Source organism: Pristiophorus japonicus, chromosome 13 (genome assembly GCF_044704955.1).
Source record: "Pristiophorus japonicus isolate sPriJap1 chromosome 13, sPriJap1.hap1, whole genome shotgun sequence".
In the NCBI taxonomy this organism is placed as follows: domain Eukaryota; kingdom Metazoa; phylum Chordata; class Chondrichthyes; family Pristiophoridae; genus Pristiophorus; species Pristiophorus japonicus.
In genome coordinates this window covers 118,303,029-118,327,319 of record NC_091989.1, presented here as the reverse complement: position 1 = coordinate 118,327,319, position 24,291 = coordinate 118,303,029, and the positions used below count along the sequence as shown (strand labels likewise).

At 44.6% G+C, this 24,291-nt stretch overlaps 1 protein-coding gene across 1 annotated transcript in view; it reads left to right on the top strand.

The window, feature by feature from the left end:
- The first annotated feature begins 21,161 nt into the window (after positions 1-21,161).
- The window catches only part of LOC139278177 (palmitoyltransferase ZDHHC1-like), an 80,067-nt gene continuing 76,937 nt past the window's right edge, over positions 21,162-24,291 (top strand). The window contains exon 1 of the mRNA XM_070896830.1: positions 21,162-21,256. Within this exon, the coding sequence (XP_070752931.1) occupies positions 21,162-21,256 (95 nt within the window). The remainder of the gene's footprint in view (positions 21,257-24,291) is intronic.

Here is a 24,291-nt window from a genome sequence, read left to right as displayed (position 1 = left end):
ACAGAAACTTTCAAACTTTGGGCAACTCAAATCTTTTGATGCTATGCTACAGAGTATTTGCCTCTTGCAATAAGATTTGGCGGGAATCTGACTGTTTTCAAATACCTGCATACATTCGGATTGGTTCATTTTCTATTTTACCGATGGCTCTTTGTTGAATCTGAGGTGAGCTATTCAAATCACAGCCTACTCCACTTGAGTTATATATAACTCGAGTTTAGCAGTTGGGCCAGTTTTCTAAAGAGGTTAATTAAACCTCAAGCTGAAGAATCATCTCTGGTTTGGCAGTTACCTTGAGAGCCCTTGAGAAAAGGAATGTGATAGTTTAGAATTACCATAGACTTGAGGGATCCTATATAGTTCTTAAGTACAAGAGATTAAATGATTTCTTAGAGTTGCTACCTGCTATTGTACCACACCAAGTCATTTAGATCCCACACCAAGTCATTTAGATCCCACACCAAGTCATTTAGATCCCACACCAAGTCATTTAGATCATTGTCCTAAATACATAGATTAGTATTATATCATTATTATTTGCCTGTTCAATGTTTATTTAATAAATTGGTTCACATTGTTAAGCAAGGTTTATATTCGCTTTTAAAGACTGAATGGAAATCTTGGCAAATGGAATATAATGTGGAGAAATGTGAAGTTATCCACTTTGGTAGGAAAAATAGAAAAGAAGAGTTTTTTTTAAATGGTTAGAGATTGGAAAATGTTGGTGTTCAGAGGGACCTGGGTGTGCTTGTACACAAATCACTGAAAGTTAACATGCAGGTACAGCAAATGGTATGTTGGCCTTTATTACAAGAGGATTTGAGTATAAGAGTAAAGACATCTTACTGCTATTATATAAGGCCCTGGTGAGACCTGCTATCTGTCTCCCTCCTTTCTTAAATAGGGGCGTTACATTTGCGGTTTTCCAATCTGCCTGGACCACTCTAGAATCCAGGAAATGTTAGTCGATTACAACCAATGCATCCACTATCTCTGCAGCCACTTCTTTTAAGACCCTAGGATACAGGCCATCAGGTCCAGGGGGCTTGTCCACCTTTAGGGCCCAAGTTTCCACATGATTTGCGCCTGATTTTTAGGAGCAACTGGTGGAGAACGGACTATCTTAGAAATCGCAATTCTCCACATTTTTTTTTCTGCAGTTCTAGTCAGGTAGAACAGTTCTACTTTGGAACAGAATTTTTTCTTCAAAAGGGAACGTGTCCGGCCACTGACGCCTGATTTCAAAGTTTCCACAGTGAAAATGTACTCCAAACTAAGTTAGAATGGAGCAAGTGAAGATTTTTGTAGAACTGAAATAACCTTGTCTACACATTAAAAAATCAGGCGCAGGTTACAAATTAGGCGTCCAGAACGAGGTGGGGGGGGAAGGGAAGTCATTAAATTCTACAATAAATCCTTATTTATATTTCTACAAATATTATAGAAATAAATCCAACCTGAATAAACATTTATAAGCAAAGAAAAGATTAAATAAACCATCTTCCTACCTGTGTGAAAGTGCTTCAGCCAGCCTCACAAGTTCGTTCGTTCGTTCCCGACGGCAGCGGGGGAAGAGGAAGCCGTTCCCGACGGCGGGAGGGAGGGAGTGAGTGCGGGACCGACCGACCACCCGCCCGGACGCAGCGGTGGGGGGGGGGGGGGGGGGGAGGAAGACGTTCCCGACGGTGGGCGGGCCCGAACGCAGCGGAGGGGGGAGGAAGCCGTTCCAGACGGCGAGCGGGAAGGAGACAGTGAGAAGGCTGCAGGAAGCCTCAGTGCTGATGTGCTGATGGCAATGTGCTTTTATTAAAAAAATGTTCAAAAATTAAACAGCTACAAAGAACTACAAAAATGGCCGAGTGCCAATGTTTCCTTCACACTGCGCGTGTGCGAACGCTCCAAGGCGCACGCGCAGGGTTGCCGGCAGGAAAAAAACTAATTTAAATAGTACCCGCCCCTTCCCACTTACAAAATCGGCGCGAGTGTAGGCTCCGCCCCCCTGGGCGCCGCGCCAAACCGACAAGGAGCTGCAGGGCTCTCCAGAATCGCGAGTTTTTTTCCCGGCGCCGCTTTAGGCGCGAAAAACGGGCGCCCAGCTCGGAGGGGCGCCCATTTTTTATCGTGTGGAAACTTGGGCCCTCAGTCTCATTAGTTTTCTCTACTGCTTGTTTTAAGTCTCTTTCCCCTCCCCCCCCCACAGTAGCCCCTTGATTATACATTTTTGGGATGCTTTTAATGTCTTCTACCGTGAAGACCGATACAAAATATTTCCCTGTTTCCCATTATTAATTTCCTAGTCTCATCCTCTAAGGATCAACATTTACTTTAGCTACTCTCTTTTTATGGGCCCAAGTTTCAACTGTTGGTTAGAACGGCGCACCTCCGAGAGATGCGGCAAGTTTGAAGAATTAAAATGTGCCTAAAAAGTAGCTCGGTATTCTGGACAGTCTGCAGGTCTCCATTCCACTCGGTGTGGCGCAGCAGATCCAACAGGGGGTGGAGCTACAGCCCTGCGCTGAAAAGAATGCCAGCAGCTGCGCACATGCGTAGTAGCTCCTAGTCCTCCCAGCGCGTCCTGTCTCCGGGCGACGCTCTCCCTGGCTGAAGGGACGACGCGATGTTCGCCGTCCCTAGCTCGGGTCGAGTGGCTTGCCACACAAGCTGGCCGCTGCCTTCCTGTGCATCTGACTACTTGAAAATATAATCAGGCAGGCAGGGCTGCGTGTGCTGCTGTGTGCTGCATGAGGGCTCCCAGACGGATAGGTGCTGCAGTAGGTGAGGTAGGAACTTTTAATTTTGTATTTATTGATTTATTGATATTGATTGATTTATCATTTATTATTGATGATGGTTCTTTATTTTTTAAAGCCCCCATCTCTGGCTAGCTGCGTTGATTTCTTAACTCTACACTAGGGTTTTCTGAGCATACAAAAGTGGACACTTACTCCGTTCTAAGTTAGTTTGGAGTAACTTTTCGCAGTCTAAACTTGCAAAACAGGCGTAAGTGGCTGTACACGCCCCTTTTTGGGGAAAAAAGCTGAGTTGAAACTAAACTAAACTAACTCACTGAAACTGGCGCAAACTAAATGTGGAGAATTGGAATTTCTAGGATACTCCAAAAAAAAATTAGTTGCTCCAAAAATATAGGAGCAAATCCAATCGAAACTTGGGCCCAATTCTGTAGAAGCTCTTACTGTCTGTCTTTAAATTTTTAGCTAGTTTACCCTCATAAACTATCTTCTGTCTCTTCCAGCAACCACAGTATTATGTCTTTGTATAACCCATGATAAAATTGTTTGAAAAGACCCAAACATGTGACCGTAACACATGCTTGAAATATTTACTTGATAATCCAACCAATCCTTTTGAAACATACAATTGAAAGAAAGAACTTGCATTTATCATCATAGGTGTTCCCTCGAACGAGGATGACTTGCTTCCATGAGTTCACAGGTGTTTCGATGAAGGACCCAATGTTCCAGTCCTGAATTCCAATTGAGGGGGTGGAAGATGCCTGTGCGTAAATTTTTTTAACGTGTGGTGACCGTTGCACAGCAGCCACCACACGGGCTTGACAGAGCTAGGTCTTGGTCCAGTGACAAGGATTAACCAGGACGACTGGAGACCTGCTCTGCTGCACTGACTTAGCGCGCACACATATTGCAGTGTGGGCTGGCCCATGCTGCCCATCGACCCTCTGCTCTTCTGGGCCCCGTACCCTCATCTGTTGCACCTCCGCCACGATCTCTCGCCGCTCCTCCGCCATAAACATTCACCGCATCTCACCACAAACACTCGTCTCTCATCCACCCCGACCTTCCCACTCCTCTGTACCTGGGTTCTGCCAATGTTCCTGCCCAAGCTCCAAAACGGCGACCAGGGTTTTGATGACGTCACCCAGTCGCCCATCTCAAGATCGTCGCACGCTTGGAGCAGCTCGCGCTGGAGGTTGAAGTAATACGCCGCTCCAGTTCTTTTATAGCCCGACCTGCGGAGCTGTTCTCTCTTGCATTTATACAATGCCTTTCACTACCTCGTGACGTCCCAGAGCGCTTTACAGCCAATGAAGTACTTTTGAAGTGTAGTCACTTTTGAAGTGTAGTCACTGTTGTAATTGGCAGCAGCCAATTTTAGGACGGCAAGGTCCCACAAATAGTAATGAGATAATTACCAGATAATTTGTTTGTGATGTTGGTTGAGGGATAAATATTGACCAGAACACCAGAGAACACTTCTGTACTCTTCTTCAAATAGTGCCATGGGATCTTTTGCGTCCACCTGAGAGGGCAGAGGAGCCTCAGTTTAACGTGTCACCCAAAAAACACACCTCTGACAGTGTAGCAGTCGTTCAGTACAGCAGTGAAGTGTCAACCTAGATTTTGTGCTGAAGTCCCTGGATTGGGACTTGAGCCCACAACCTTCTGACCCAGATGCACTGAGCCATAGCTGACATCATTTTAATTGAGCTGACATAATTTCACTTCATATTTTTATAAACTTGTGGATACACAGTAAAGATCACAATGCAAATATTGACACAGACCCCTGGACCACCGCAACCCCCCACCATACTAACTACTGAAAGATAAGTGTCAGCTACCCAAAGGAAAATGCTGCAATAAATGCAGAAAGTGGGTTGTATTCGAATGCAGCAAAAGAAATTATGTGGAGTAGACCAACAAACAAATGTTTACAGCCAAAAAGGAGGCCGTTTGGCCCATTATGTCTTTCTGGCCCTTTACTAGAGCAATCCAAAAACAATCCCACTGCCCTGCTCTCTCCCCCATAGCCCTGTATCTTTCTTGTTTCAAATATTGACCCCAATTTGTTCTTGAAAGATGCAATGAACTCTGCCTCAATCACTCCCTATGGCAAAACATTCCATCCTCTAACAACCCTGAATAGTGACATTTCTCAACTCTCTCCTTACTCTCTGACAATTTTAAATTGATGACCCCTCATCGCTGACTCCCCAACCAGAGAAGTCCCTATTCACCCTATCATAATTTTATATTAAATATTCTCTCTGCACCAGTGGAAAGTCTCAGTATCTCAAGTCTCTCCTCATAACTATAATTTCCCAACCATGGCATAATTCTCATGAATTTATGCTGTATGCCCTTTATGGCTTTAATATCCTTTCTATAATGGAGCACCCTAAGTGGCCCAACCAATGATATGTACAAATGTATTATTTAAATAGGAGTCAAAGAAGCAACTGGTACATTGAAGAAGTAATTTATATGCAACGATGCACATGCAACTTCTTGATACATCGAGGACTTCAGTCCCTTTTACTGCATGGTAGTGATTTCCATGCTCGGCCATGAAGCAAATTAGCAAAGCTCGTCTCTACATTACAGAAAAAATTGAGAACATTTGATGCCCTAGGATCCAATTTTCTGGGGGTGCGTGGCCCATTCAAATGCCCCGCATGGGCGATTTTTCCTATTGTAAAGCTGGCAGCTTAAGGGGGACATTGTTAAGATCCCCTTGTGGAGCTTCTCGGGTCTAAGATTCCACTTTGAAAATCTGTGTTTACAGAGACTCGGTGACCAGAATTTAAACAGCCAATGTGTACAATATAGGACAAGGACTATTAATTAACGCATTTTAAACCGCAATGGTAATGATTGTTATGAACTCCAGTAACATAAACATCATCATCATCATCATAGGCAGTCCCTCGGAATCGAGTTCTTAGGTGGCTGTACAGTCCAATACGAGAACCACAGTCTCTGTCACAGGTGGGACATATAGTCGTTGAGGGAAGGGGTGGGTGGGACTGGTTTGCTGCACGCTCTTTCTGCAGCCTGCGCTTGATTTCTGCATTCTCTCAGCGATGAGACTCGGAGCTCAGCGCCCTCCCTGATGCACTTCCTCCACTTAGGGCAGTCTTTGGCCAAGGACTCCCAGGTGCCAGTGAGGATGTTGCACTTTATCAGGGCTGTAGTAATACCCGCCCTCCTGTATGGCTCAGAAACATGGACCATGTACAGTAGACACCTCAAGTCGCTGGAGAAATACCACCAACGATGTCTCCGCAAGATCCTACAAATCCCCTGGGAGGACAGACGCACCAACGTTAGCGTTATCGACCAGGCCAACATCCCCAGCATTGAAGCACTGACCACACTTGATCAACTCTGCTGGGCAGGCCACATAGTTCGCATGCCAGACACGAGACTCCCAAAGCAAGTGCTCTACTCTGAACTCCTTCACGGCAAACGAGCCAAAGGTGGACAGCGGAAACGTTATAAGGACACCCTCAAAGCCTCCCTGATAAAAACATAAACACAAAGCTATAATGACAGTTTATTGCCAGTGTTAATTGTTTTACTTTGAGTTTCTTTGTCACCTTAAGTAATCGGGCAATATGTGAATGTTTCTAACATGTTACTGGTAAATCAGCCTCCTGGTCGGAGCACCATCGGAGTAGGCCGGGGAGCGGAAGGAGCAGCGTAATGGCCTTGCCTAGCAGTCTTCGTGGTCCTCGGCCTGCGAGCACCATCGGAGTAGGCCGGGGAGCGGAAGGAGAAGCGTGGCAGCATACCACTCCAGGGAGCAGCGCGTGCTGGAACAGGAGAGCAACGGCAGTGAAGAGAGATGTCTCCAAGATCCAGTTTGGTGATTGGAGCGTGGGCAGGTACAGCAGGACTGGCGAGGTCGGGACGAAGGAGTGGCGAGAGATTGTAGAGGGATGTGATCGGGGCCCAGGAGAGGTGCGAGGTTGGGACCCAGAAGAGACGAGGGCCTAGGGGCAGCACGGGCCAGTCCACACTGCGATATGTGTGCACACTAGGTCTGTGCAGCAGAGCTGGTCTCCAGTCGTCTTGCTTAATCCTTGCCACTGGACCAAGTCCTAGCTCTGTCAAGCCCGTCTGGTGGCTGGTGTGCAACGGCCACTAGACGTTAAAAAAATCCCGCACAGGCATCTTCCACCCTTCAAGATTTAGTTCGGGATCTGGAATTTTAGGTTCTTCATTGAAACACCTGTGAACTTTTTGACGTGGAAGCAAGTCATCATCAATTCAAGGGACTGCCTATGAGGAGGTAAATGTGCTGCATTTCACTTTAATTTGTATCCAGCAAACTTCAAATACGTAGCTTATTCGGAGTCACAGCTCCAGATTAATGCCACTGTTTGATAGAATGCTATTAATATAATGGTCAGGAGTGTGTGGTTTATACCAATCTGGGGTTAGGGTAGTGTTGTCCTTGAATGGCAGTGCAACCAATCCCCATCCACCACCACCCTACTCTGCCAGGCCATACTTGTTTTTGCATTGAACAACTTTTCCTTTAGGTCTACTCACTTCCTACAAATAAAAGGTGTAGCTTTGGGAACCCGAATGGGTCCTAGCTATGCCTGCCTTTTCATGGGATATGTGGAACATCTTTGTTCAGATCTCCTCCCAGACCTCCTTCCAGTACATTGGTGACTGCTTCCTGCTCTCGCCCTGATCTGAAAAGTTCATCAACTTTACTCCCAATTTCCACCCCTCCCTCACCTTCACCAACTCATCTCTGACTCTTCCCTTCCCTTCCCTTCCCTTCCTCGACTTCTCTCTCTCCATTTATGGGAATACACTGTCCATCAGTGTCCTACTATAAATCCACCGACTCAGGCAGCTAACATGAGTATACTTCCTCCTAGCCCACTTCCTGTAGGACTTTTCTTGATTCTTCCAGTTTCTCTGTCAAATCTGATCCGACGATGCCACCTTCCACATCAGTGCTTCCGAAATATCTTCCTTTTTCCTCAGCAGAGGATTCCTCTCCACTGTGGTTGACGGGACCCTCGACCGTGTCCGTTCTATTTTCCGCATTTCCCTTCCCCTCCCTCCCAAAACCATGATAGGGAGGGCCACTGTTGTCCTCGCCTTCCACGCCACCAGCCTCCACATTCAGTGAATCATCTTCCGCCATTTCCACCAGTTCCAGCGTGATCCCACCACCAAACATATCTTCCCCTCCCCTCCCCTCTCAGCATTCCAAGGGGACCGTTTCCTCTGCGACTCCTTGGTCCACTCTTCCATCACCCCCAACACCCACTCCTCTTCCCTCAACACCTTCCCATGCAAATGCAGGAGATGCAACTCATGCCCTTTCACCTCCTCCCTTTCCACTGTCCCCCAAACACTACTTGCACGTGAAACAGCGATTTACTTGTACTACGTCCAACTTGGTATACTGAATTAAATCGCTGTTACACCTGGGTCTCACAATGTGGTCTTCTCTACATTGGGGAAACCAAACACAGATTGGGGGATTGCTTTGCTGGACATTTCCATTCAGTCCACAAGTGTGATCCTGAGCTTCGGCTGTTCATGCTACTTTAATTCTCCATCCCACTCTGTCCTCTCTGTCCTTCACCTCCTACACCGTTCCAATGATACTCAATGCAAGCTCGAGGAACAGCACCTTTCTATTATGTAATTATGTACCTACCAGCATAACCATCAAGATATATATAGCTATGGCCTATTGCATATCAGCAAATTTAAGAAAATAGCACATGCAAAATTACATGTATTGCAGTTATTGTAAAGCTTCACTTTAAAAAGTGAATTATATTTAAATGCATTCTAATGAGGTTCTTTAGGAAAGCTAGGCACATGCTGTGAGATATTTCATAACTTTAGGAACTAAATAACTGTGGTGCCAGGATAGTATATTCTCTTGTGAAGAAAGAAACCACAACCAGGTGAGCAGTCAAATAAGCACAGCAGCGATGGATATTTTAGCTTTCAGAATCCAGGGTATTAATGTTGACATTTTATTTTTGTTTATTTTAATGGTAGCAAGTAGAAATGCTTATTACTTCAGTTTTCCACTTGGTGAGGTTTTGTTAATCTCACCAGCAGAAATCTCGCCATCAGAAATCTAGCCAATCAGAATTTGCCAGCAATAATCTTTTTGTGCTCTCAAGGGACTTAAAGAAAGAACTTGCATTTATATAGACCCTTTCATGACTCAGGGCGTCCCAATGTGCTTTACTGCCTTCCTACTTTTGAAGGGTATTGTGCATGCTTTCAGAAAGCATTTAAACTAAGTCAGAACGGGGATAGTGCAGATCAGTTCAAAGTTAGTGATAACTACATAGATGCTAAGCATGAAGATGAACCAGGTAGGAAGCAAATAAGAATGAACAACTTTTAGAAATTAGATGGGAGACCTTGAAATTGCTTTTTTGTAAATGCAAGGAGTATTAGAAGCAAATTGTTAGAATTGCAATCCAATGCTGTGATGGAGAATTTAGACGTATTGTATATTTCTGAGACATGGCTAGATGACAATGATGGCACAGAAATTCACCTAAAGGGCTACAAGGGTTTTAGAAAGGATAGGGGAGGTCAAAGGGGAGGTGGGGTTGCTATTTTTATCAGTGAGAATCTAACAGCTAGAGAGTCTTGATATTGCCTCATCAGGCTCAGCTGAAGCTATCTGGGTTCAAGTGGACTAAACTCACGGGCAGGGATTAATTATTGGTAATTGTTATAGCCCTGTGGGTCAGACACTTGAATGTGATGAGTTATTATGGAAACAGATCACTGATTTTAATATAAAATGTGGGTGATTTTAATTTTCCTGGCATACAGTGGCACGATGGTTTACCTGCTGCTGTGGTGGGAAATGCAGCTGAAAAATGTATTGAAAATATACAAGCCTGTTTCTGACTCAACATGTTAATGAAGTAACTAGGGATAATCATATATTGGATCTTGTGTTTAGTAGTGAGCCTGACCTCGTATCAGGCCTTGATGCGGGGGAACATCTGGACAACAGTGGCCACAACATTATATGGTTCCAATTGGCTAGTAGAACTAAAGGTACTGAGAACCTGCAACTCATACCGGATTTCAGAAGGGCAAACTTCTCCAAAATGGCAGATGATTTGGAACAGGTAAATTGGCTAACCCCCTCCTCAGTGGTGATGTGACCGATGTTGAATATAAATGGAAAGTTTTTAAGAATAAGATAAAAAATGTAGTAAACAAACATGTACCCAAAATCAAATGTGGTAAGAAAAAGCCAAGGTGGCTGACTGGGTATGTACATAGACAAATAAGATGTAAACAGAAATGTTTCTATAAATTAAAGAAATTTAACACTCAAATAATTAGGGTTGAATGCAAAGAACAACTAAAGAAAACTAAGGCTGCTATTAGATCAGCAAAAAGACGAATGGAAAAAAGGATTGTAGACAACTGTGGCAGTAATGGGAAGAGCCTTTTTAGTTATGTGACAAGTCAGAGAATTATCAAAGACTGTATTGGACCACTGAAGGGTGTTCAAGAACAGGTTACAAAGGACTCGGAGTATGGCGGAAATATTAGAAAACATAGAAATTTACAGCGCAGAAGGCGGCCATTTCGGCCCATCGTGTCCGCGCCGGCCAACAAAGAGCCGCACGGCCCTGGGTCAGCAGCCCAGAAAGGCAAAGAGCATCCAGCCCAACCAGTCCGCCTCACACAACTGCGACACCCCTTATACTGAAACATTCTACACTCCATCCCAACTGGAGCCATGTGATCTCCTGGGAGAGGCAAAAACCAGATAAAAACCCAGGCCAATTTGGGGAGAAAAATCTGGGAAAATTCCTCTCCAACCCATCCAGGCAATCGAAACTAGTCCAGGAAATCACCCTGGCCGTATTCTATTCCCTGCATTACTTACCATTTTATCTGAGCCATTCAACAAAAGGTCATCCAGTCTAATCCCAGTTACCAGCTCTAGGTCTGTAACCCTGCAGATTACTGCACTTTAAGTGCCCATCCAACCATCTCTTAAAAGTGGTGAGGGTTTCTGCATCCACCACTCTTCCAGGCAGCGAGTTCCAGATCCCTACAACCATCTGTGTAAAGAAGTCCCCCTTTAAGCTTTCCAGCAACCACCTTAAAACTATGCCCCCTCTTAATAGACCCCTCCACCAATGGAAATAGACCCTTACTATCTACTATGTCCAGGCCCCTCAATATTTTGTACACCTCAATGAGGTCTCCTCACAACTTCCAATGAGAACAAACCCAACCTATCCAATCTGTCCTCATCACTAAGATTCTCCATTCCAGGCAGCATCCTAGTAAATCTCCTTTGCACCCTCTCCAGTGCAATCATGTCCTTCCTATAATACGGCAACCATAACTGCACGCAGTACTCCAGCTGTGACCTAACCAAAGTATTATACAATTTAAGCATAACCTCCCTGCTCTTATATTCTATGCCTCGGCCAATAAAGGCAAGCATTCTGTATGCCTTCTTAACCACCTTATCCACCTAGCCTACTACTTTCAGGGATCTGTGGACAAGCACTCCAAGGTCCCTTTGTTCATCTACACTATTAAGTGGCCTACCGCTTAATGTTTATACCCTTTCCTTATTAGCCCTCCCAAAGTGCATCATCTCATACTTCTCTGAATTAAATTCCATTTTCCATTGCTCTGCCCACCTGACCAGTAGATTGATATCCTCCTGCAGCCCATGACATTCCTCTTCATTATCAACTACACAGCCAATTTTAGTATCATCTGCAAACTTCTTAATCATACTCCCTATATTCAAATGTAAATCATTGATATATACCACAAAAAGCAAGGGTCCCATACTGAGCCCTGCGGAACCCCACTGGAAACATCCTTCCAGTAACAAAAACATCCATCAATAATTATCCTTTGCTTCCTACCTCCAAGCCAATTTTGGATCCAACTTGCCACTTTGCCCTGTATCCCATGGCCTTAACCTTCATGACCAGTCTACCATGTGGGACCTTTATCAAGAGCCTTGCTAAAGTCCATATATATTACATTGTACGCACTACCCTCATCGACCCTCTTGGTTACCTCCTCAAAAAATTCAATCAGGTTAATCCAACACTATCTTCCCTTAACAAATCCGTGCTGACTGTCCCTAATTAATCCTTGCCTTTCCAAATGCAGATTTATCCTATCTTTCAGGATTTTTTCCAATAATTTTCCCACCACTGAGGTTAGGCTGACAGACCTGTAATTACTCGGCCTATCCCTTTCTCCCTTCTTAAACAAGAGTATTACATTAGCAGTCCTCCAATCCTCCGGCACCATGCCCAGATCCATGATGGTCAAGGCCTCTGCTATTTTCTCTTTTACTTCGCTCAACAGCCTGGGATGCATTTCATCCGGGCCTGGGGACTTACCTACTTTCAAAGCTGCTAAACCCCTTAATACTTCCTCTCACTATATTTATTTCATCCAGAATATCACACTCCTCCTCAATAGCAGTATCTGCATTACTCCTTTCCTTTGTGAAAACAGATGCAAAGTATTCGTTAAGAACCCTACCAACATTTTCCGCCTCCACACAAAGATTACTCTCCTGGTCTTTAGTTACCCTCTTACTCTTAATATATTTATCGAACATCTTTGGGTTTTCCTTAATTTTACTAGCCAAGAATTTCTCGTGCTTTCTCTTAGCATTCCTAATATCCTTGTTAATTTTGCCCCTTAACTTTCTATATTCCTCTAAAGATTCTAAAGTATTTAGCCATTGGTATATGACATAAGCATCCCTTTTTTTCTTAATCCTCCCCTGTAAGTCCCTAGACGTCCAGGGGGCTCTGGAATTATTTTTCCCAGCCTTTTTCTTTAAGGGCACATGTTTGGCCTGAGCCTTTCGGATCTCCTCCATGAATGCCTCCCACTGTTCCGACACTGATTTACCCACAAGTAGCTGTTTCCAGTCCACCATGGCCAAATCACTCCTTAACTTAGCAAAATTAGCTTTTCTCCAATTCGGAACTTTTATTCCAGGCCTATTCTTGACCTTATCCATAACCAACTTGAATCTGACTGAATTATGGTCACTGGCACCCAAATGCTCTCCCACTAATACCCCTTCAACCTGCCCAGCTTCATTCCCCAAAACTAAGTCCAAGACCGCCCCCTCCCGTGTTGGGCTTGCTACATGCTGACTAAAAAAGTTCCCTTGAATGCATTTCAAGAATTCCGCACCCTCCATATCCTTCACACTAAATTTGTCCCAATCAATATTTGGATAGTTAAAATTCCCTACTATTACTACCCTATGGTTTTTGGACCTCACAGAAATTTGCCTACATATTTGCTCCTCTATCTCCCTCCCACTATTTGGGGGTCTATAATACACACCCAGCAGTGTGATTGCCCCTTTTTTATTTTTCAATTCAACCCATATGGCCTCATTTGACGATCCCTCTAACATATCATCCCTCCTCACCGCTGTAATAATTTATTTAATCAATACCGCACCCCCCTCCCCTTTTTACCCCCCTCTCTATCTTGACAAAAATCCTGTAGCTAGGAATATTGATCTGCCAAACCTGCCCCTCTTTCAGCCGTTTCTGTAATGGCTATAATGTCATACTCCCAAGTGTCTACCTGTGCTCTTAGCTCATCCGCCTTATTCACTATACTCCTTGCATTAAAGTATATATCATTCAGCACAGGAAGACCTCCTTGCTTACTATATATTAAGCCCTGTTTCCTCCATCTTACAGATTGGCTTTCTAGATTCTTATTATCCAATTTCTGCTTTACTTCCTTCCCTTTTGAATTCATTCTCAGGTTCCCATACCCTTGCCAAGCTAGTTTAAACTCTTCCCAACAGCACTAGCAAAACTCCCCGCGAGGATATTGGTCCCGGCGCTGTTGAGTTGCAACCTGTCCGGTATGTACAGGTCCTATCTCTCCCAGAAGCGGTCCCAATGCCTCAAGAATTTAAAGCCCTCCTTCCTACACCAACTTTCCAACCACGTGTTCATCCTCTCTATCTTTCTATTCTTATACTCATTAGCACGTGGCACTGGCAGTAACCCGGAGATTACTATCTTTGAGGTCCCACCCTTTAATATTTTCCTAGCTCCCTGAATTATTCCTGTCTGACCTCATCCCTTATTTTACCTATATCATTGGTCTCGATATGGAGCACGACCTCTAGCTGTTTAACCCCCCTCCCCCCCCCCCCCCCCCCCCCCCAGGATGTCCTGCGTCCGCTCTGTGACATCCTTGACCAGAGAGGCACAAAACCATTTGGGAGTCACGTCTACGGCCGCAGAAACACCTGTCTGTTCCCCTAACTAGAGATTCCCCTATCACTAGGGCTCTTTTGTTCTTCGTCCCTCCCCCCTGTGCAGCTGAGCCACCCGTGGTGCCTTGGAATTGGCTCTGGCTGCACTCCCCAGAGACACCATCGTCCTTACCGATACTCAGAAGTGAATATCGTTTGAAAGCGGGATGGACTCGCGGGAGGACTCCTGCGCTACCTGCCTAGCACACTTACTACGTCTGGTGGTTACCCACTTCTCCTCTACCTGCACGCCTTTTTGCTGCAGGGTGACCACCTCCTGAAACATGCTATCCTCGTAGCTCTCAGCCTCGCCGATGCACCCGTCTTGACTCCACCCGCTGCTCCAGCTCCAAAACACGGAGCTCGAGCAGTTGAAGCTGGAGACACCTCCTGCATACATGGTTGTCTAGGCTGCGCGAAGCGTCCAGGACTTCCCACATGCCGCAGGATATGCACTCCACAGGACTGAGCTGCACTGCCATCCCTCTAGTTAGCCTTATCTCGTTTAAAATCTACTTAAAACGAAATAGAGAAAAGAGAGCTACTTACCAACTCACCTCAATGAGTACTTAAAATGAGTACTTTGCATCAGTAGTAACCCTTGAAGATGATGCTCAAATATTAGAATTTAATAATATAGCATACTGTTTTAGAAAGAATTAAGAACTTAAAAATAGATAGAGCAGCCGTGCCGGATGATATCCACCCGCAGGTCCTCTGGGAGATGGGACATGTGCTGTGTGAGCCCCTGGCCTGTGTTTTTAATAGCTCACTGCATTCTGGAATGGTTCCTACAGATTGGAAGGAGGCTAATGTGGTCCCCATTTTTTAAAAAAGGTGACCAGCCAGACCCGGGTAACTATAGGCCCATCAGTTTAACATCAGTAATAGGGAAGGTGCTTGAAAAAAATCATAAGGGATGCAATATATGAATACTTGGATAGGAAGGGACATATTAGGGCCACCCAACATGGCTTCATAAAAAAGAAATCATGTTTCACAAATTTAATTGTTTTTTTTGAAGAAGTTACAAAGTTGGTGGATGAGAGCAGCCCAGTAGACATTGTCTACTTAGATTTCCAAAAAGCTTTTGGCAAGATACTGCACAAATCAACTGGGCTTGTATTCCCTGGAGTTCAAAAGAATGAGAGGGGATCTCATAGAAACGTTTAAAATTCTGACGGGTTTAGACAGGTTAGATGCAGGAAGAATGTTCCCAATGTTGGGGAAGTCCAGAACCAGGGGTCACAGTCTAAGGATAAGGGGTAAGCCATTTAGGACCGAGATGAGGAGAAACTTCTTCACCCAGAGAGTGGTGAACCTGTGGAATTCTCTACCACAGAAAGTTGTTGAGACCAATTCACTAAATATATTCAAAAAGGAGTTAGATGTAGTCCTTACTACTAGGGGGATCAAGGGGTATGGCGAGAAAGCAGGAATGGGGTACCGAAGTTGCATGTTCAGCCATGAACTCATTGAATGGCGGTGCAGGCTAGAAGGGCTGAATGGCCTACTCCTGCACCTATTTTCTATGTTTCTATGTAAGAGGCTTCTCTATAAGATCGGAGCCTCTGGTATTAGTGGAAATATAGAAATATTTTGAGCTGGATACAGAACTGGCTGGCAGGACGCAGGCAAAGAGTAGTTGTAGATATATTTGGATCTTTTTGGAGACCGGTTACCAGTGGTGTCTCAGGGATCAGTGTTGGAACCATTGCTTTTTACTATTTTTATTAATGATCTGGATTCAGGGGTTGGTGGTACAATTTGAAAATTTGCTGATGATACCAAGATCTGTGGAAGTGCTAGAACTGTAGAAGAGGCTCGTCTGATTCAGGCAGATCTTAATGTGTTGGGAGGCGCAAGGTAGTTATTTCTGGATTACTCCCAGTGCCACGAGCTAGTGAGTACAGAAATAGGAGGATAGAGCAGATGAATACCTGGCTGGGGAGATGGTGCAGGCGGGAGGGCTTTAGGTTCCTGAGGCATTGGGACCGTTTATGGGGGAGGTGGGACCTGTACAAGCCAGACGGGTTGCACCGCAACCGAGCCAGGACCAATATCCTCGTGGGGGGGTTTGCTAGTACTGTTGGGGAGGGTTTAAACTAGCTTGGCAGGGGGATGGGAACCTGAAACTAGATTCAGTAGGGAAGGGAGTAAAGAGGGAATTCTAAAGCAAAAATAAAGGAAGTGAGTTTGAAGGAGAGAGGAAACAAGCAGGAAAAATGGGTAACAAAACAAACTTAAAAGCACTTTGTCGAAATGCACGTAGCTTTTGTAACAAAATAAATGAGTTGACGGCACAAATTGAGACAAATGGGTATGATCTGAGAGCCATTACAGAGACGTGGTTGCAAGGTGACCAGGACTGGGAATTAAATATTATGGGGTAGTTGACAATCCGGAAGGACAGAAAGGAAAAGGAGGTGGGGTAGCTCTATTGATAAAGGATGGAATCACTGCAATAGTAAGAAATGATATTGGCTCAAATGATAAGGGTGTTGAAACAGTTTGGGTGGAGATAAGGAACAATAAGGGGAAAAAGTCACTGGTGGGCGTAATCATTAGGCCCTCTAACAGTAGCAACTCTATTGGAGCATAAACCAGGAAATAGTGGGGGCTTGTAAAAAGGGAACAACAATAATCATGGGTGATTTTAACCTCCATATTGATTGGACAAATCAAATTGGTCAGGGTAGCCTTGAGGAGGAGTTCATGGAGTGCATAAGGGACGGGTTCCTTGAGCAGTATGTAACGGAACCAACCAGGGGGCAGGCTACCTTAGATCTGGTGCTGTGCAATGAGACAGGATTAATTAGTAAAGGATCCCCTCGGAATGAGTGATCATAGCATGATTGAATTTCTATTTCAGATGGAGGGTGAGAAAGTTGGATCTCTAACCAGCGTACTAAGCTTAAATAAAGGAGACTATGAAGGTATGAGGGCAGAGTTGGGTAAAGTGGACTGGGAAAATAGATTAAAGGGCAGAACATAGAAACATAGAAAATAGGTGCAGGAGCAGGCCATTCAGCCCTTTTAGCCTGCACCGCCATTCAATGAGTTCATGGCTGAACATGAAACTTCAGTACCCCCTTCCTGCTTTCTCGCCATACCCCTTGATCCCCCGAGTAGTAAGGACTTCATCTAACTCCCTTTTGAATATATTTAGTGAATTGGCCTCAACTACTTTCTGTGGTAGAGAATTCCACAGGTTCATCACTCTCTGGGTGAAGAAGTTTCTCCTCATCTCGGTCCTAAATGGCTTACCCCTTATCCTTAGACTGTGACCCCTGGTTCTGGACTTCCCCAACATTGGGAACATTCTTCCTGCATCTAACCTGTCTAACCCCGTCAGAATTTTAAACGTTTCTATGAGGTCCCCTCTCATTCTTCTGAACTCCAGTGAATACAAGCCCAGTTGATCCAGTCTTTCTTGATAGGTCAGTCCCACCATCCCGGGAATCAGTCTGGTGAATCTTCGCTGCACTCCCTCAATAGCAAGAATGTCCTTCCTCAAGTTAGGAGACCAAAACTGTACACAATACTCCAGGTGTGGCCTCACCAAGGCCCTGAACAACTGTAGCAACACCTCCCTGCCCCTGTACTCAAATCCCCTTGCTATGAAGGCCAACATGCCATTTGCTTTCTTAACCGCCTGCTGTACCTGCATGCCAACCTTCAATGACTGATGTACCATGACACCCAGGTCTCGTTGCACCTTCCCTTTTCCTAATCTGTCACCATTCAGATAATAGTCTGTCTCTCTGTTTTTACCACCAAAGTGGATAACCTCACATTTATCCACATTATACTTCATCTGCCATTCATTTGCCCACTCACCTAACCTATCCAAGTCACTCTGCAGCCTCATAGCATCCTCCTCGCAGCTCACACTGCCACCCAACTTAGTGTCATCCGCAAATTTGGAGATACTACATTTAATCCCCTCGTCTAAATCATTAATGAACAATGTAAACAGCTGGGGCCCCAGCACAGAACCTTGCGGTACCCCACTAGTCACTGCCTGCCATTCTGAAAAGTACCCATTTACTCCTACTCTTTGCTTCCTGTCTGCCAACCAGTTCTCAATCCACGTCAGCACACTACCCCCAATCCCATGTGCTTTAACTTTGCACAAAAAATCTCTTGTGTGGGACCTTGTTGAAAGCCTTCTGAAAGTCCAAATATACCACATCAACTGGTTCTCCTTTGTCCACTTTACTGGAAACATCCTCAAAAAATTCCAGAAGATTTGTCAAGCATGATTTCCCTTTCACAAATCCATGCTGACTTGGACCTATCATGTCACTATTTTCCAAATGCGCTGCTATGACATCCTTAATAATTGATTCCATCATTTTACCCACTACTGAGGTCAGGCTGATGAACAGTGGTGGACATTTAAGGAGATATTTCACAACTCTCAGGAAAAATATATTCCAGTAAGGAGGAAAGGGTGCAAGAGAAAAGATAGCCATCTGTGGCTAACTAAAGAAATAAAGGACGGTATCCAATTAAAAACAAGGGCATACAAAGTGGCCAAAGCTAGTGGGAGGACAGAAGACTGGGAAGCTTTTAAAAGCCAGCAAAGAACGACTAAAAAAATGATTAAGAAAGGGAAGATAGACTATGAAAGTAAACTAGCGCAAAATATAAAAACAGATAGCAAGAGTTTATATAGCTATATAAAAAGGAAAAGGGTGGCTAAAGTAAATGTTGCTCTCTTAGAGGACAAGATCGGGGAATTAGTAATGGGGAACATGGAGATGGCAGAATCTCTGAACAAATATTTTGTATCAGTCTTTACAGTAGAGGACACAATATAGTCAAGGGGCTATAAAGGGGGAGGAACTAAACACAATCACAATCACAAAGGAGGTGGTACTCAGTAAGATAATGGGACTAAAGGCAGATAAATCCCCTAGACCTGATGCCTTGCAAACTAGGGTCTTAAGAGAAGTAGCGGCAGAGATTGTGGATGCATTGGTTGTAATTTACCAAAATTCCCTGGATTCTAGGGAGGTCCCAGCAGATTGGAAAACTGCAAATATAACGCCCTTATTTTAAAAAAAAGGAGGCAGACAAAAAGCGGGAAACTATAGACCAGTTAGCCTAACATCTGTGGTTGGGAAAATGTTGGAGTCTATTATTAAAGAAGCAGTAGCAGGACATTTGGAAAAGCAAAATTCAGTCAGGCAGAGTTGGCATGGATTTATGAAGGGGAAGTCATGTTTGACAAATTTGCTGGGGTTCTTTGAGGACGTAACGAAAAGGGTGGATAAAGGGGAACCGGTGGATGTGGTGTATTTGGACTTCCAGAAGGCATTTGACAAGGTGCCACATAAAAGGTTACTGCACAAGATAAAAGTTCACGGGGTTGGGGGTAATATATTAGCATGGATAGAGGATTGGCTAACAGAGAACAGAGAATTGGGATAAATGGTTCATTCTCTGGTTGGCAATCAGTAACTAGTGGGGTGCCACAGGGATCAGTGCTGGGACCCCAACTATTTACAACCAAATTAACGACTTGGAAGAAGGGACTGAGTGTAACGTAGCCAAGTTTGCTGACGATACAAAGATGGGAGGAAAAGCAATGTGTGAGGAGGACACAAAAAATCTGCAAAAGGACATAGACAGGCTAAGTGAGTGGGCAAAATCTGGCAGATGGAGTATAATGTTGGAAAGTGTGAGGTCATGCACTTTGGCAGAAAAAAATCAAAGAGCAAGTTATTACTTAAATGGAGAAAGATTGCAAAGTGTTGCAGTGCAGCGGGACCTGGGGATTCTTGTGCATGATACACAAAAGGATAGTATGCAGGTACAGCAAGTGATCAGGAAGGCCAATGGTATCTTGGCCTTTATTGCAAAGAGGATGGAGTATAAAAGCAGGGAAGTCTTACTACAGCTATATAAGGTATTGGTGAGGCCACACCTGGAATACTGCGTGCAGTTTTTGTTTCCATATTTATGAAAGGATATACTTGCTTTGGAGGCAGTTCAGAGAAGGTTCACTAGGTTGATTTCGGGGATGAGGGGGTTGACTTATGAGGAAAGGTTGAGTAGGTTGGGACTCTACTCATTGGAATTCAGAAGAATGAGAGGTGAACTGATCGAGACGTATAAGATCATGAGGGGGCTTGACAGGGTGGATGCAGAGAGGATGTTTCCACTGATGGGGGAAGACTCGAACTAGAGGGTACGATCTTAGAATAAAGGGCCACCCATTTAAAACCGAGATGAGGAGAAATTTCTTCTGAGAGTTGTAAATCTTTGGAATTCGCTGCCTCAGAGAGCTGTGGAAGCTGGGACATTGAATAAATTTAAGACAGAAATAGACAGTTTCTTAATCGATAAGGGGATAATGAGGTATGGGGAGCGGGCAGCGAAGTGGAGCTGAGTCCATGATCAGATCAGCCATGATCTTATTGAATGGCGGAGCAGGCTCGAGGGGCCGTATGGCCTACTGTTCCTATTTCTTATGTTCTTATGAGACTGGGCTCATGACTGGAAAATGATGTATAACTTAGATAAGTGCAGTGTTATGCATGTGGGCAGGGCAAATGCTCAACATTCATACACCCTCCAGGAAAAGGCATTAAAGATGGTGGAGATAGAAAGCGATTTGGGCATTCTAGTGCATACATCCTTAAAGGTACACGAACAATGCCGTGCAGCGAATCTAGAGTAAATAGGGTGTTGGTGTAGCCATAGAACAATTGAGTACAAGGCGAGGCGTACGGTTTTGTTTTGTACAAGACCATAGTCAGGCCGCTCTTGGAATACTATGTCCAGTTTTGGTCTCTTCGCGTGGTGGGTGATATTGAGGCTCTGGAAAGGGTGCAGATGAGAACCACTAGACTAATTCCAAGTCTAAAGCATCTTCGTTATCAAGATAGGTTAAAAGAGTTGAGACTCTTTAACCTTAGAGCAGTGTAGACTTAGGGGGGATAAGATTGAGGTTTATAAGATAATGAAGGGAATCGACACTGTTCCTGCTGACTGTTTATTTCAATTAAGTAGGTTAAGCAGGACCAGGAGGCACAAATTTAAGTTGTATAAGGCTAGATCTAGGTTAGATGCCCTTTTATATGGTGGATGCAGATTCACTGAACTCCTTCAAGCAAAAGCTGGATTTGTTTCTGGCTACGGTGGAGATTAACTCTTACAGAAGGTAGGTACTGCAGGGAATTTAATGGCCAGAGTGATCTCTCGAACTAGTTTTGATTGCCTAGATGAGTCAGAGAGTAATTTCCCAGATTCTTTTTCCCAAATTGGCCTGTTTTTTAAAAATCTGTTTTTTTTTGCCCCTCCCAGGAGATCACATGGTTTGGGGTGAGGTGGAGTGTATAAGTTGTGATCCACAAGGTATCGCAATGGTGTGGGACCGGCTCGATAGACCAGATGGTCTTTACCCATCCGTGATTGTTCGTATGTTCGTAAGTGTAGTCACTGTTGTAACATGGGAAAGTTGCAGCCAGTTTGCGTACAACAAGGTCCCACAAACAGCAATGAAATAGATGACCGGATCATCTGTTTTAGGTGTTGGCTGACGGATTAATGTTGGCCAAGACACTGGAAGATTTCCCCAGCTCTTCTTTGGATAGTACCATGGGATCTTTTACGTCCAGCTGAGAAGACAGTGAGTGCCACAGTTTAACTTCTCATCCAAAAAGCTGGCAGCTTCCGTTAGTTCAGCACTCCTCAGTACTGGATCACCAGCTTAAGTTATGTGCTCAAGTCTCTGGACTGGGGCTTGAACCTACAACTTTCTGACTCAGTGGCGAGACTACTGAGCCAAGGCTGACACCTAACAGCCACTTAACTCTCAAAACTACCAAGGGCATTAATCCACATGCACAGCATGGAGAACTTAGGAAATCAAGCCCCCCAGCAAACTTAACATCCCGATTCATTTTCAGATTATGAAAGACAGCGTTCTAGATTCATGGCACTGGAACCAAGAAATTTGTTCCTGTGCATTTAAGCAACCTTGGAATTTTGAAATCAACAACAAAGCAAAAATTGCATTTCAGGTCTCAAAAACTTGTGTATTTGCTTGAGTAGTTTACATTGAAAATTATATTTAAATTAATTTCCTGATTAGTTTGGCCTGTTTTGTATTTGTAATGAATCAATTTAACATCCAAACTGTGTGATTTTGACTTCCCCCGAGGGAGAGTAAAATGTACAACTGTAAAACTTTGGGCCTTTTTAACAGTTAACTGCTCATCTGTTTAAAATGCTCCATTTAAAGTGCTGATGAACACAAAAACCCAATGTAATTGGTGGGATGGATTCCTAGTTTTCAGTGGAGTCTGTGCTCCCCAGCAGGATTCTTCCTGCGATATTTAACAGAGCAATTGCAGCAAAATCCACATCTGCCAAAGACTTCAGCTGCTTCTTTGTTCAATTAACTCTAATTTAGGTGAACTTTCCCGGTTGTTTTTATTTCCCCATCACTGAAAAAGTGTTGCATCTTCCTCTGAGAGCTCATTAATAAAGCCTTAACAAACAGCAGCAGATTATTGAAAATAACATTTGTTACCAATTTCACTTTTTTTTGAGGTGGAAAACATAGTGCAGGTTGAACCTCTCTTATCCGGGACTCCCTCGTCCGGCACCATTCCCGGCCACTCCTACGTGAACAAATTGAAGTTCTTCCTCGCTGCCAACTCCCGCAATCACTGGCCTGATCGCGCGATCCACCATTCCCCGCACCCCACCCTACGATCTCTCTGCTGCAAGCCCCGAGATCCCCTTGCTCAGTACCTGTACCATCCAATTTAACGTGACCTCCCCATGCCTGGTTAATCCCTTATCTGGCACAGGCCAGGTCCCGAGGATAAGAGAGGTACAGCCTGTAGGACAGAAAAGGCAAAAATAAACTGTCAGGTTTACCTTTCTCCAAGTGTTGTGCCAACTTTAATGCCTCTGCCATTGTCCTTTAAAGAAGAGTGGAAATCATCCCTCTTTGAGAGTCTACTGTCCCTTCCTCATTACTTTTTCTTTACTATGATCACAAGCAGTGGTTCAAATCTCTTTCTAGTGTGATGCTACAGAGACTTTTTCCCATTTTGTTTGAAAGATGAAATCCCAAATGTTGCTTAGCTTCAGATGTTTGTAGTGTCTTAATATTTGTGGGTTACTTGCTGCTGCTAATTTGTGTTGCAGATGAATACCTTAAACGGTCTTGAAGCAATTACGTTATATACTGGGTTGTTGACATGAAGGCTATTTCAGAGGGCATTTACAGTCAGTTACCTAGGGCCCAAGTTTCCATATGATTCGCGCCTGATTTTTAGGAGCAACTGGTGGAGAACGGACTATTTTAGAAATCGCAATTCTCCACATTTTTTTTTCTTCAGTTCTAGTCAGGTAGAACAGTTCTAGTTTAGAACAGAATTTTTTCTTCAAAAGGGGGCGTGTCCGGCCACTGACGCCTGATTTGAAAGTTTCCACAGTGAAAATGTACTCCAAACTAAAGTAGAATGGAGCCAGTGAAGATTTTTGTAGAACTGAAAAAACCTGTTCTACACATTAAAAAATCAGGCGCAGGTTACAAATTAGGCGTCCAGAACGAGGTGGGGGGGAAGGGAACTCATTAAATTCGACAATAAATCCTTATTTATACTTCTACAAATATTATACAAATAAATCCAACCTGAATAAACATTTATAAGCCAAGAAAAGATTAAATAAACCATCTTCCTACCTGTGTGAAAGTGCTTCAGCCAGGGAGAATTCTGCAGCCGTTCGTGCCGCTGAGCGGGAGGGAGAGAGGGAGAGAGGAGAGAGGGAGAGAGGGAGAGAGGGAGAGAGGGAGAGAGGGAGAGAGGGAGAGAGGGAGAGAGGGAGAGAGAGGGAGAGAGAGGGAGAGAGAGGAGGAGAGAAAGAGAGAGAGAAAGAGAGAAAGAGGAGGGAGGGAGAGAGGGAGGGAGGGGGAGAGAGGGAGGGAGGGGGAGAGAGGGAGGGAGGGGGAGGAGGGAGGGAGGGGGGAGGGAGGGAGGGAGGGAGAGAGAGAGAGGGGGGGGAGGGAGGGGGAGGGAGGGAGAGAGAGAGGGAGGGAGAGAGAGGAGAGAGAGAGAGAGAGAGAGGGGGGGAGGGAGGGAGGGAGAGAGAGAGGGGGGGAGGGAGGGAGGGAGAGAGGGGGGAGGAGGGAGAGAGAGAGAGAGAGAGAGAGAGAGGGGGGGAGGGAGAGGGGGGGAG